This window comes from Parastagonospora nodorum (assembly GCF_000146915.1).
Source record: "Parastagonospora nodorum SN15 chromosome Unknown scaffold_16, whole genome shotgun sequence".
Taxonomy (NCBI): Eukaryota; Fungi; Ascomycota; class Dothideomycetes; order Pleosporales; family Phaeosphaeriaceae; genus Parastagonospora; species Parastagonospora nodorum.
In genome coordinates, this window is record NW_001884564.1 from 479,073 (window position 1) to 491,488 (window position 12,416).

Genomic DNA, 12,416 nt, shown 5'->3' on the forward strand with positions numbered 1-12,416 from the left:
CCTGCATCCGGTTCTTCGTGAAACTCTGAATTGGTGCGTATGTGTAGCACGCGTGGTTATGATGTCATGGTCGTACCGGATTTAGGCGGCGATTGTCGCGCCCGGAGCTTGTGTCGATCCCTCGCCCCTATCAGTTGGTACCTTCCTTTTCTGTACGGATCGTGGGAAGGAATAAGCTTTACGCCGAGCCTGATCAAGCTTCAGGGGTACCTAATCTTGGTCTGCAAGGAAGCCCTGCCATCAGCACAATTCCAACCTGTGACATGTAACAACTTATGGTTCACTTTGATGGATCCGACAGCACCTTTCGCGCGCCAGAAGATACGCTGCAAAAATCAGCACATGACAGCTCACTCATTTCCGATGACTTTCTCACAGCGACAATGGTGTTTGCGCACTTCGGATCGATAGATCCACCAGCCCTAACGGTGGGCAAAAGCCGCGCAGGAACTGAAGGCCGGTCGCCTTCGCGTGGTCGTGAATCTACAGGGATCTGATTAATTGACAGGGTTTCCTAGGTTGGAAGGGTAGGAGATTTGACCGAAGCGTTGGTGTAAGCGACGCTGACAGCCGTCAAGCCGAGAATTGCACCATAAATGTAACTCAGCGAGGGTGAGGGGACAGGGCGAGAAAGAAATAAGCATGCCGCCACTGAGCGGGGAACAGGACATAAGAACCACTAATTCCTGACAGACGCTTCGTTACAAAGCCCCGAAAAGTACAACCTCTGCCACGTTCCCGCAATCATGCATTTTTTGAGATGGTTGTCATTAAGCCTCGTCGGCATGGTCACAGCTTCCCCCCGGAGCATGCACAGTGTTCACGAGAAGAGAAATGCTGTTCCGATGGCATGGACCAAGCAATCCCGAGCACTTGAGCACGAAGTACTCCCTGTTAGGATTGGACTGACCCAGCGCAACCTGGAGCACTCAGACGATTTTCTTGAAGACATTGCAGACCCGGACTCGCCGAACTTTGGTAGACAGCAAATTATTTGTTATTGACATCATTGTGCTAACGATCTTCTTCAGGGAAGTTTTGGACTGCAGAAAAGGTTGCCAACACCTTCGCGCCACATCCAGAAACTTCAGAGGCAGTTCTGGCCTGGCTCACAGAATCTGGTATAACTCTTGAGCGAATCAAGCACTCGAAAGGTATGCCCAAGAGGTATTCACGGGATCATGCGAATACTGACACGAACAAAGGACGCAATTGGATCGAATTCTCGGCCACAGTTGGAGAAGTCGAAGAGCTCCTTCAAACCGAATATCACTACTATCGTCACAAAGATTCAGGTGGATTTCGCATTGCATGCGATGAGTATGGCCTGCCACGACACGTCCGTGAACATGTGGATTTTATCATGCCTACAATTCAGCTCGATGGAATGCAACCAGTAGCTCAAAGAATGCCCGCAATCCAGCATCAGGTCGACATTGCTGCACGTCTGAATGGTACATCTCAATGTTCTAAATTAATTACCATCGACTGCCTGCGCGCAATCTACAACATTCCTGTCGGCAAGTATAACAATTCTGGCAATCAGCTTGGTGTAGCAGAGTGGGCCGATTATCTCTACCTTCCAGACCTGAAGATATACTTCGAAAACCTTACGTCGCCTCAGATCCCATCAGATGTGGTTCCAGAATTCATATCGATCGATGGCGGTAAACCTGCGAACCTTACTGTAGCCAACGAGCAGCTGGTAATAGAAAGCGCATTGGACATCCAGACCGCATACTCGATCATCTGGCCGCAGCAAGTACGTTTGTACCAGAATGGCGACTCTGTCAATGTGGATTCTGTCGGTACTTTTAACATCTTTCTCGATGCTCTAGTAAGTCGAAATCTCAGATCAAGGTGGCGCTCATTCTGATACAATCCAGGACGCCTCATACTGCACATATCAAGGAGGCAATGCTCCATATTTGGATCCTGCGTATCCAGATCCGAATCAAGGCGGTTACAAGGGCCCGCTTCAATGTGGGGGAGCGCCGTTGAGCAACGTGATATCAGTCTCGTACGGCCAAATTGAGGGTGCGCTTCCCCGATTTTACCAAGAGCGCCAATGCCGTGAATGGATGAAATTGGGCCTGCAAGGCGTTAGCGTCGTCTTCGCCTCAGGAGACTCAGGTGTTGCGAACAGATACAATGCTGGATACAACAACAGCTGTCTCAACTCTGAATCCGGCTACGTGGACACCGATGGTACACGATTCTCGCCCAGTTTCCCTGCGAATTGCCCATACGTTACTTCCGTTGGCGCAACCACGTTGCTCAACTCTTCCATTCATGGTGGAGAAAAAGCTGCGGGTAGTCCCGATGGAGCTCAATCTTTCTACTCGGGTGGTGGGTTTTCCAACATATTCCCACGCCCTTCGTGGCAGTCCGACGCCGTATCAAACTATCTTGAAAAATACGCGCCGAAGTATGGTGATGCAGTGTTCAATTCAAGTGGGAGAGGAATTCCCGACGTCTCAGCGATCGGTCTTAATGTTGCGACTGTATATCTCAACAAGCTTTATGGTTTTGGGGGCACATCAGCATCGGCGCCTATTTTCGCAAGCATCATCACTCTGCTCAACGAGGAGAGATTGGAACAGGGCAAGGGACCGATCGGTTTTCTGAATCCGACAATATACAAGCATCCCGAGATATTTAACGATGTAACCGTTGGTGACAACCCGGGTTGCGGTACAGACGGCTTCCCAGCAAGCCCTGGTTGGGATCCAGTCACTGGTCATGGTACGCCAAAATACGAGAAGATGCGTGAGGTGTTTCTAGCACTTCCATAAGCGGCTTTTTTATGGGCAAACACAAGAAGAAACAATTGAGATCGTATGAAACTACATATGGTACGAACAATTCTGAGTGCGATTCAAGCTAACCGTCTGTGGCACCTCATTTTGCTCATGCTTTCTTGGTAAGGTGGGGGCAAGGTGAGCATCTTCACGAACCTAGTTCAAGGATGACTAGTCTAGAGCGCATGCGCAACATCGTTTTTGTGGTCGTAGGGCTCAGAATTGGGGGCCAAAAGGGCGGAGCGAGTAGCGCACACAGCTACGTTAGCGCCTGCCCCCACCGCACGCAGGCTGCAAACCCGATCTCAAGTAGCACACTTCCATCAATATTCTCTGCAACGCTACTTTGCGAGCCGATTGACCCGGAAAGGATAACCTCAAGGGAAATGCTGAAGTGCTGAGCCTTTGCATCACTAAAATCGAGGGATTCCACAGTTCGACTACCGGTCATTGGCATATGCAGATGCAGAGCTTCTGATTCCATTCGCACACGAAACGCTACCGCATATGTGCATGGAGCGCACTGCAAAGTAATAGCAATGTTTTATCAAGACTACGTCTATCAGCCCATCCGCAGCGAGACCGGCATTCGTGTACTTCTTCTCGAGCCCGCTAGAGATTACAACGCGCAGTTGTTTGTCAGCTTGCAACATGTACAGATCAGCCCATACCGTCAAGATGGGTCTAGAGCAAATCAAGACATCCCCAGTGCAAGGAGTAGCACAGTTAGCTTGCTAGCGACTGCACCGGTACAATATGAGGCAATGTCATATGCGTGGGGCGATCAGCAGCCGACCGAAAGGTTGACGATCAAAGGATCGACACCGCACCAAAACATCATGATCAGACCTAATGTAGATACTATGTTGCGCCATCTTCGGTCTTCGACACAGCAGAGGCGTCTTTGGATAGATGCTCTTTGTATCAATCAGAACGACCTTGAGGAAAAAGGTTCGCAAGTGCGCTTTATGGAGGAAGTCTACCGCCAAGCGAAAGCCATAGTAATCTGGCTTGGAACTCCCGAAGATGAAGCTGGCACTAAAAATACCACTATGCGATTCTTTCAGCAACTCGTCAAGTACGGGCCAGCTGATGGCCGACATGAAGAAGAACAAGCTGCAACCTGGGCAAAACTGGAGGCTTTCCTAAGCAGGTCTTGGTTCACACGCCGCTGGACTATTCAAGAAGCACTTCTGGCCAAGCAAGCTACGATATTGTGCGGGAGTTACATCATCAATTTCATGGTGTTCGCCAAGAATGCCTTCTTGACCGCGCAACGTCAAGCTCATCTGACTCCATCGATATCTGGTGCACTGCGAAAACTGTGGATCATGTACCGCCTACGATCTGCTCCTATACCAGAAGTCCGGTCGGATCCGTTACGCCTGCTCGTTGATTTCTCCACGGCCGACTGTATGGATGCCCGCGATCGAATCTATGCTCTGAACGCCGTCAGTAACGTCAAGGTTCCAGTCTCGTACACAGAAACAGTAGAGAACGTTTACGTATCGTATGCTGAGATGCATATATCACTGGGAAGTTTCGCTGTTATGAATTGCGCCGGTGCGACACATCTATCTGCGTCAACTGTGCCCTCATGGGTTCCGGACTGGCGATGTCCTTTGGTGTTTACCCCTCTTACGACACGGCCAGTAGATAGTGCGCAAAATGATTCAGAGACCAAAGCGCTGGCTACACCAAGCATAGACACCGCTGATGGTTATGCAATTCTCGGGATCAGCGGCGTTAAGGTTGGTATAGTCTCGCACATTGGAACCAAAGCACCTTATCCAGTGTGGGGGCGAGAGATTCTCTCCATACTTTTGAACTGGTACAACGTGTTCGAGGCTGGCAAGATAAATCTTGTGAAGCATCCAGGAAATAAGGATGATAGTAGTAGTCAGTTCGTGTCAGCAATCACACTGGGGTGTGTCGTACAACGTACAACAGCGCTCAGTCCAGATCATCCATGGCTTCGAGACAAACACCCAGATTTCGAGACCGAAGTCTCGTGGCTCTTAGCTCATCTAATTGCCGAAGCTCGGGAAGAGACCTTGAATGCTACACTGCAACGAGGGGATGCTGAAGTGAGAGCGCAGGAGCTTGCGAACATCGAGGCAGCAGCTTCACAGGTTTCCGAGGGATTGAAGAGCATTTTAAAAAGTCTGATGCTCGATACCGCCGATCGAAATGCGGAACTTGACATACAGCATGACATAACGTTGATCTGGAGCTTCAAAGATCCGCTGATGAAAGAAGGCTGGTACGATCGCAATCTTGAGCCAGATGAGGTCGTCGAAATTCTGCGCAGAACAATTGCTGGTCGGACATGTTTCTGGAGTGGCGACGGATCTTTCGGCCTTGGCCCGGCGAGTATGGAGCTTGGAGATGTTGTTGTTGCTATTCCCTCGTGCCCGACACCCTACGTCCTGCGACCAAAACTAGCGGAGACAGCGAAGCCAGAGCAAAAATCGAACAAGTGGTCGCGAACATTCGGAAGAGCAACTGATGATGATAATGAAGATGAGTACACGTTGGTCGGCGATTGCTACATACACGACTACGCGCCTGAGGATTTGTTTCAAAGACCCAAACAGATCAGCCGATTCCATATTGTGTAAGCAGTTCAACTGATTTGAGTTATGACGATAGATCAGCTTGTCAGGATAGGAATAATGTCGATAAATGTTATATTACAAAGCTTCTTGAGTTCATTTGTGTCTATGTATGATCCGCACCTGGGCATTGACACTCACCAGGAGGTGCCCAGCACCAGAAGCCCATCCTATCCCTGTGTTTCCGATGTTTCGTCAAAACTATCCGGATTTGCTTGCCCGGGCCTTCTCTTTTCGCTAAGAAGCCTCCGAGGTTCTTCGCAGCTCGTTGCTGAAAAGCTTGCCTGTAACCAGATGTATGGGCAAACTTCAACACTTTCCTCTCGGCATGCACCTTAAATTCGACCAGTGTCCGCAGATCTTCCATCACGCCTTTTTCCTCGCCTAATTCGACGAGTTTTGCGTACGTCCATTGCACATCCTTTGACCATTGCGTCTGTTGCAGCCACGCCAATGGGTGACTTTCACTTCTCCTCCTGGCTTCGTTGACTTCCTCCTTGGTTACGATGTGGGCAACTGCCTGGTAAATTCCCTGAAAGCATGGCTCATCGCCCGTATAAAGTTTCCCGACATAGTCTAGTCCCAGGTTTGAGCGTCTATCTAGACATGCGAGAAACCACTCCGTCTTGGCGCTCAAGTTCCCCGTCAACTTGAGCTCAGCTCGACCTTGATAGTGTTTGTGTATCGCAGCAACAAGATCACCAACGTCGTCTGTGTGACATGCTAAGAAAGTTCCGATGCGCTTGTCGTACAGCATCGGTCGGATAACTAATCCCGTCCTTGCTTTCGGGCGGCTCGAATGGGGCGCGGGTGTGACGTCCACATAAACCTCATTGATCCCTTCGATAGGCAAGTACTTCACAACATCGGCCCAGTTTGAAACAAGTTCGTGATGCGAGTATTGTCTATCACCTGCCTCGCAATAGCATGTCCACAGTATCTTGTCCTCGAGAGCGTCGTGAAAGAGATCGATACATACGCGCTGGAGGCGTGGGCTGTAGGTACGGCCATCAATGAGTGCAGAAGGTGTTTTGGGCAGACAATATTGGTCTGGAGAGTCTATGTACGGTGATGGAAGGCGATGTAATTGCTTTGGGTGGGAAATGTAGTGTATTGGTGACCAGGTTTTGAGCACTTCAGCGGTATCGAGGCGCAAACTACGGCTAGTATGTAGTGGTGCGCGGATCTCGCGAGGGAAACGCATGCCAACGCCACAGGTATCGGGGAAGTTAAGCGATATAATTCGCTGACGGATTTCGGCAGGCAGGTCTGTGAAAGAAAGCATGTTGTAATGTGGGCGTACGCGATAAGTTTCCACGTCACCAAACGATGGCTGTTGGTTTAGCAGTTTGCTGAATCTAAACAGCTACAACCGGGACAACGTCGCCTTATAAATACGTTCACATTGAAAGGACCAGTCAGCTCAGCCTTGTTGCACCATACTGATTCTGGTAGATCGTCAGGTGCGGCTGAAAGCGGCTACGCTGAAATAGGCATACCGGAATTTAGTTCACGTCTGAGTCACCGCCGGTCCGATATCTCGTGTTGATTGTGGTCAGGTTCCTACCTAGATTTGCGAAAGGGCGGAGTATAAAGCTAACACTGAAAGGCCTCAAACTTATATGCCGCCAGTTGGATCATGATCTGCGCAAGGTAGTTCACATTGTCTTGACCTAAGATATGGTCTCTTACATACTATCGCTCGCTGAAAATAAACACTCGTCTTCCAAAGATTGTATACACCAAGAAGATCCTGGCCAACAGCCTTCTCCCTTGATCTGACTATCGAAGACATGTACTTCATATTGTAAGCCATGCATTTCCTCATTTGAACGAAAGCTTTGATATAATCCTCGCTCAGCCCACTAGAGCATCCACTCATCCTCACGTCTAGCACGAAGACCTGAAGTCCAGGCGTCACGGTCTTCCAACCCAGCTTTTCGCCAGGCACCGCCTTCAAGAAGTTTGTGTACAATGCCTTCAGTAAACGGTTCTCACGGAAACTAAAGCCAATTTTGAAATACTATAGATCGTCAGAAATTGTCAGGCGCTGAAGACATGGAAGCTAAACAGATGCTTGCGAAGGCGGCACTGGGTAAGATTCATGTCCAAAAAGGACCTCAATCGATATGCATAGATCTAATGGCGTAAAATCGTAAGATAGGTAGCGGTCGTAAAAGAGTGTATTGAGATTTTGAGATCTCTGAAGAAGAACTTCGAGTGTCTTTGGCGATGCCATCGAACGGGGCATTTCAAGCGTGCGGACAGCACTTGGTATACATTCTTCCATGATTTGTCGCGGCTCATGACCCGGGATTCCATCGATTTCTCGCTCTCAGCGCAACAGCGGTGCTGCAACACTGTCTCCAGTAAAGAGCCAATCTTGGGCGAAGATAAATCGCAAATGTGAAGTTCCGGATACTAAATATTGCGTATCCAAGCAGACCAAAGCTGCGGCACATTACATAAGCTACATAATCATGTAAAACTTTGCAGGTATGCAACAATTGGCCATATCCAAAGTTGTGAGATGCGTGGTCGTGCCATCTTTGAGGTCATTGGAAAGGACGAGAAAACTCATCCTTGGGTCGATTCGGTAAGTGTTACTCCTTGTTTAACCTTGAAAAAAACAAGCAAAGTGCGTTTACAGGGCAGAGGCTGCGTACAATGACAATTGTAAACTCCAGGTGCTCAATTTCGAACCGTGCCTCACCCACAAGTTCGCACCGTTAGCACCTCTCAATGTACATCCTGGACTGAAAGTGTTGCACGTGCAAACTCTGCTACCGACTAGAATTTCCGTATTGCCAAAAGACGATAAGCTTTCAAGTACCGACGATGAACATCCATCCAATGGATCGAACTAAGGTTGTCCAAGTTCTGCGATGCCCCAGTAACAGACCCTTCCATGAACGGGCCAACGCTTGCGGTAATAGCGGTTATCACGTGTGAGGTGAAATGTCTATAACTTGTGTAGAAAGACTTTCGAGGCTTAGGAACGCTTCTTGGCCCTCAATACAACCGAACAAGCTGCCAAATAATGAGCCATTGATGCTCTGCAATGTGCAGTCGTCAGTGCTTCCAAAGTCACCTGTTGGAAGGGGACTGCCAGTGAGACAGGCGTTGATGTCGCCTGTGTGATGATTGCGTTGAGAAATTTCTGGCTGCTGCAACCAGCCGTAATCCCATTGCATCGTTTGCGGCTGTTCAGGCCGTGTGCCAGTGGCCAGAGAGGCCACTTTGCGGAGGAGGGTTATAGTTCCAAAGTATGGTATATTGAGTTTGAGTGTGACATTGTCTTGCTCTAGACGTCCATAATACTCGGTTTGTCCGTCCTGATGTTTTGCGACTGCGTTGTAGCCAACTCCGCTGACTGCAGCTGCTTCGACGTCAAGGATATGCTGCATGATACTAGCGAGCTTTGAAGCAGTTGTGTCACTTCCCATACCCTTCAAGATGTCGAGAGTGCGTTCCATGATACCACGGTCACTGAGATGGCTTTGAGCGAGAATTTTGACAACATCGCTGTTCAGCAGATCATCTTGCACGGTAGAACTTGACGCATCGATATGCGCAAGACATAGTACAGCTAGGGCAATGAAGGCAAGATAGTCCACGCCGCGGCAGTAGAAATGTCCGGAGCTCCATCTGCGAAATATCATGTATCGGGAGAGCGTCTCACGTGCGGCGTTTGCGGCTGCTATCTTGCTTTGAGCATGTTGCGAGGCGCCCAACATGTATGGTAGATGCAGTCGTATCACAAGATGATAGTGCGAGAACTGGTAGTTGATGCGAGAAATGTCCTGTAGTGGATTACCAGTAGTGTCTTCATGGCCAGATAAGAGATCAGGTATCGTCCACCACTGAGGAGACATCTCGTGGGCTGCTTGTTGTAGTAACGCTTCCATCTCGGTTAAAAATTCTGGTGTCTTTCGCGGTCGTAAAAGGTGATCATATTTCATAATGCGACCAGCGATATTGCATTGCAGACGCGCCATCCGATCAATCGGATGGCATTGCGCCAAAGTGTCAGGCTCTAATGCGCGGGTCTCCAGTGATGATTGAGCAAGTCCTAGAGTCACTGATAGGTAGCGATCCATTTCGATAATGCGAAAGCAAAGTACATCCGGATCAAATTCAGCTCTCGTTTTAGGGTCCAAGATTATGTAGGCCGACGACTTGTGGCCTTTGTGTAGGCCGATTGTTTGTGCAACTCCGGATGCGCGTCGAACAGCCAACCATGCTCGATGAAGGTTGCCTATATAATTGTGAATCATGGCTTCGACCATGATGCACTCCACACCTTCTACAGATGCGGTTAATGCATCATCAGTAGTCACGAGCCTGATTGCCGCATCAATTGCGCCGCTCATGATCATCTTGAACCGATCTCGCAACGACATTGACACTTGAGGCGCTGAAATTGCGCCTTGCAGGAGGCTCCCTAAAAACAATAGTTTCCGTGCGATCAGGACTGGATTGCATCCTGGTGGCGGCAACTGCAATATTTGCGTTGTCGTTATTGTTTCGCGACTCGACATTGTTGCACTCGGGATGCAAAGATTTATGTGAGAGTGCGTCGAGAAGCTTATAGGGAGGGCGTATATGTTCAGCAGATCAGCTTGAGAAGGCCAAAACTCCACAAGTTTCCTTGCTAAGCCGGTGTAACTATTGAAGAGTGGTATCTCGGGAGACTGCAGCGTGCTTGCGGGTGTGAGCGCAGCTTCATCGCTGCCGAACCCCGGATCCTTCGCCACGTCAGTTCCATTTTTCAAAAGAAGGAATAGCAAATTCAAACTATACATACTGCAGGACTTTTTATTTGAGGTGTATCATTAGGCAGAAACGCCGGTGTGTGTCTCGCGTCGGCTTTCTGATTCTGAAGTAGTTGATGAAGCATCTTTTCCACTCGGCTCAAGCGAGCTTCAATCCCGGCGTCTTTTCGCTTCTTAGGGAAGTCCATCTCCTCAACATTGATGTATTCTTGACTGACGCATGATGTTCTGCGCCGAATGCAGTTGTCGCATGTTGTGTTGGTGTCTAAAGTAAAGAGACATCGGACCTTGCGTCGCTTACATTCCCAGCAGCTTTGCGTGCCTTTACGAACTTTTCTTCGTTTGACTGCTGGCCCGTCTCCTGTGAGAGTCAACTCAGGGTGGACATCATTGACACGATTGCGAATTCGTCCAGAATAGTGGCTCAAACATAGATAACAAAGATGTAGGGAATGGCAGAGTGTTGGGATGGACGCTTCCCCCGAGCTCGGTGACCGAAGCTGCGCTAGGCTCGAGGGGTTCACCGACACAGAGAAGCACACGAAGCAACTACCACGACGCTGGCCGCACGAATCTAAAATAAGGCATCGATAATGGCTCCGCAGCTGCGGAATGAGACTTGACTAGTGCTCACAAAGCACACCCAATTTGTCCTTCAATCACTCTCTACGCCACTCTCGTTCTACAAACGTCTTGGCACCCGTGAACTCGTAGTCCGGCAACAACCTGTTCCACTCATCACTGGTCTCAAACGCTCCCTCATTGACTGCCAACAAGATATTAGGAACCAGAGCCCTAGATACCACCTCGACTTGCTCATCCGGAATAGACGGGTGCGCAACCAACGGCGCCCACTCGCTCTTCCATGTCCCAGCCCCCAAGTCTTCTTCCTTGAGTCTGGTAACGTTGAATGTACCACCTAAAGCTAATTAGCAAAGACCAGACTGTCTCTCTTAGAGATTCAATACGTACCACGAATCTTTTCACCGAGCGCGATGAGTTCGCCAACACTCATTGTCGTGCCGGCCATCCCGCCTACTACCGGCCATTCGCCTTCGTAATCAACAGCTCTGGCAACAACATGCGCGAGATCCTGCACCGTCGTGAAAGTAATCCTACTGTTCTCGCCTCCATCAACCACGAGCATCCTGCGCCTTTCAAAGTCAAACGGCGTCTCGAAAGCGGTCAAGTGAGTAGCCGATTTGTATGGCGCGGTGAGGTAGTTAGTGAACAGACCTGGCTGGAAAAGGCAGTACTCCAGCACTTTCGTGTCTTTGTTGACTTCCTCGAGGCACGTGCGTGTTGCGGCTTTGTAGAGATATGGATCCAATGACTCGGAGCTAGGTCTTGTCAGCTGGTGGAAATGGTTGGTGGGTGTTACTTACGAGTCACGATTCTTGGTCGCAAACTGCTTCACTTCCCATTCACTGGGGGCGAAACGTTTCACACCAGCTTGGATGGATGCACTAATGAGGTTCTTCTGAACGGTGATGGCCACGTCTTGGTTGCGATGGGGCGCGATGAAAGAGAGCACTGTGTGTACACCTTGAAGAATTTGGGTCAATTGTTCGGTGTTGGCGTAGTCAGTCTTCACGAATTTGACATTCATCGTTGGATTAATGGTCGAGATGTCCTGCAGAGGCGCTTTTAGCTCGTGCAGATACGTGAGCAGAATGTACTTACACGTCGTGTCAGAATGACGATATCATGCTTCTCGGTAGCTACGAGGACATCGACGATTTCTGATGCGACATCTATGACACTTCAGCGATGGACTTATAACGCCAATTCAGGGTGAGCCGTACTTCCTGCACCGCCTGCGATTGCGATTTTGACCATGCTTAAGGTATGACGTTTCTTTATTCGTTAATGCTAGAGTCCGAAAACAAAGAAGATAACGAATGGAAAAAGACAAAAATGGAGGAGAAAATCTTTGAAGTTGCAAGGTAATTCAGAGCCCAGTGCAAGGCAAAACCGGATCTATATAGAGGCTTCAGCCGAATTTTCGGCCGAAAGCTGTAGCGACTGCAAGTCGCATTGGTATCTTTTATCACCGAGTCTCTGTACGTCCAGGTCAGGAACCCACTATTCCTGCACCAAAATGCCTTATCTCTTCATTGGCACCATAATCTGCTGTTGTAGTTACTGTACGAACACAACGGCGTGGAAGCCGGTCACATGGAACATCTCCTGCATAACTGTGAGAATTTCGTCGAGTTCGGCTA

General features: G+C 49.2%; 6 protein-coding genes across 6 annotated transcripts; 2 read left to right on the forward strand and 4 right to left on the reverse strand.

Annotated features, from left to right (window-relative positions):
* Window positions 1-785: 785 nt before the first annotated feature.
* Window positions 786-2,795, forward strand: SNOG_10163 (hypothetical protein; the record flags this gene model as incomplete). The annotated part of the gene is made up of 3 exons (XM_001800393.1): window positions 786-978; window positions 1,032-1,837; window positions 1,887-2,795. 3 exons carry the CDS (start codon window positions 786-788, stop codon window positions 2,793-2,795), a joined length of 1,908 nt encoding a protein of 635 aa, XP_001800445.1.
* A 545-nt stretch (window positions 2,796-3,340) lies between these two features.
* Window positions 3,341-5,422, forward strand: SNOG_10164 (hypothetical protein; the record flags this gene model as incomplete). The annotated part of the gene is made up of 2 exons (XM_001800394.1): window positions 3,341-4,700; window positions 4,752-5,422. 2 exons carry the CDS (start codon window positions 3,341-3,343, stop codon window positions 5,420-5,422), a joined length of 2,031 nt encoding a protein of 676 aa, XP_001800446.1.
* Window positions 5,423-5,454: 32 nt separating this feature from the next.
* Window positions 5,455-6,701, reverse strand: SNOG_10165 (hypothetical protein; the record flags this gene model as incomplete). The annotated part of the gene is made up of 2 exons (XM_001800395.1): window positions 5,455-5,522; window positions 5,558-6,701. 2 exons carry the CDS (start codon window positions 6,699-6,701, stop codon window positions 5,455-5,457), a joined length of 1,212 nt encoding a protein of 403 aa, XP_001800447.1.
* Window positions 6,702-7,034: 333 nt separating this feature from the next.
* SNOG_10166 (hypothetical protein) lies at window positions 7,035-7,706 on the reverse strand (the record flags this gene model as incomplete). Its single annotated transcript, XM_001800396.1, has 3 exons — window positions 7,035-7,060; window positions 7,109-7,439; window positions 7,536-7,706. The coding sequence occupies 3 exons, from the start codon at window positions 7,704-7,706 to the stop codon at window positions 7,035-7,037; spliced, it is 528 nt and encodes a 175-aa protein (XP_001800448.1).
* Window positions 7,707-8,358: 652 nt separating this feature from the next.
* Window positions 8,359-10,379, reverse strand: SNOG_10167 (hypothetical protein; the record flags this gene model as incomplete). Its single annotated transcript, XM_001800397.1, has 2 exons — window positions 8,359-10,164; window positions 10,224-10,379. 2 exons carry the CDS (start codon window positions 10,377-10,379, stop codon window positions 8,359-8,361), a joined length of 1,962 nt encoding a protein of 653 aa, XP_001800449.1.
* A 773-nt stretch (window positions 10,380-11,152) lies between these two features.
* On the reverse strand, window positions 11,153-12,030 carry SNOG_10168 (hypothetical protein; the record flags this gene model as incomplete). Its single annotated transcript, XM_001800398.1, has 4 exons — window positions 11,153-11,531; window positions 11,577-11,824; window positions 11,875-11,945; window positions 11,997-12,030. 4 exons carry the CDS (start codon window positions 12,028-12,030, stop codon window positions 11,153-11,155), a joined length of 732 nt encoding a protein of 243 aa, XP_001800450.1.
* Window positions 12,031-12,416: the final 386 nt, after the last annotated feature.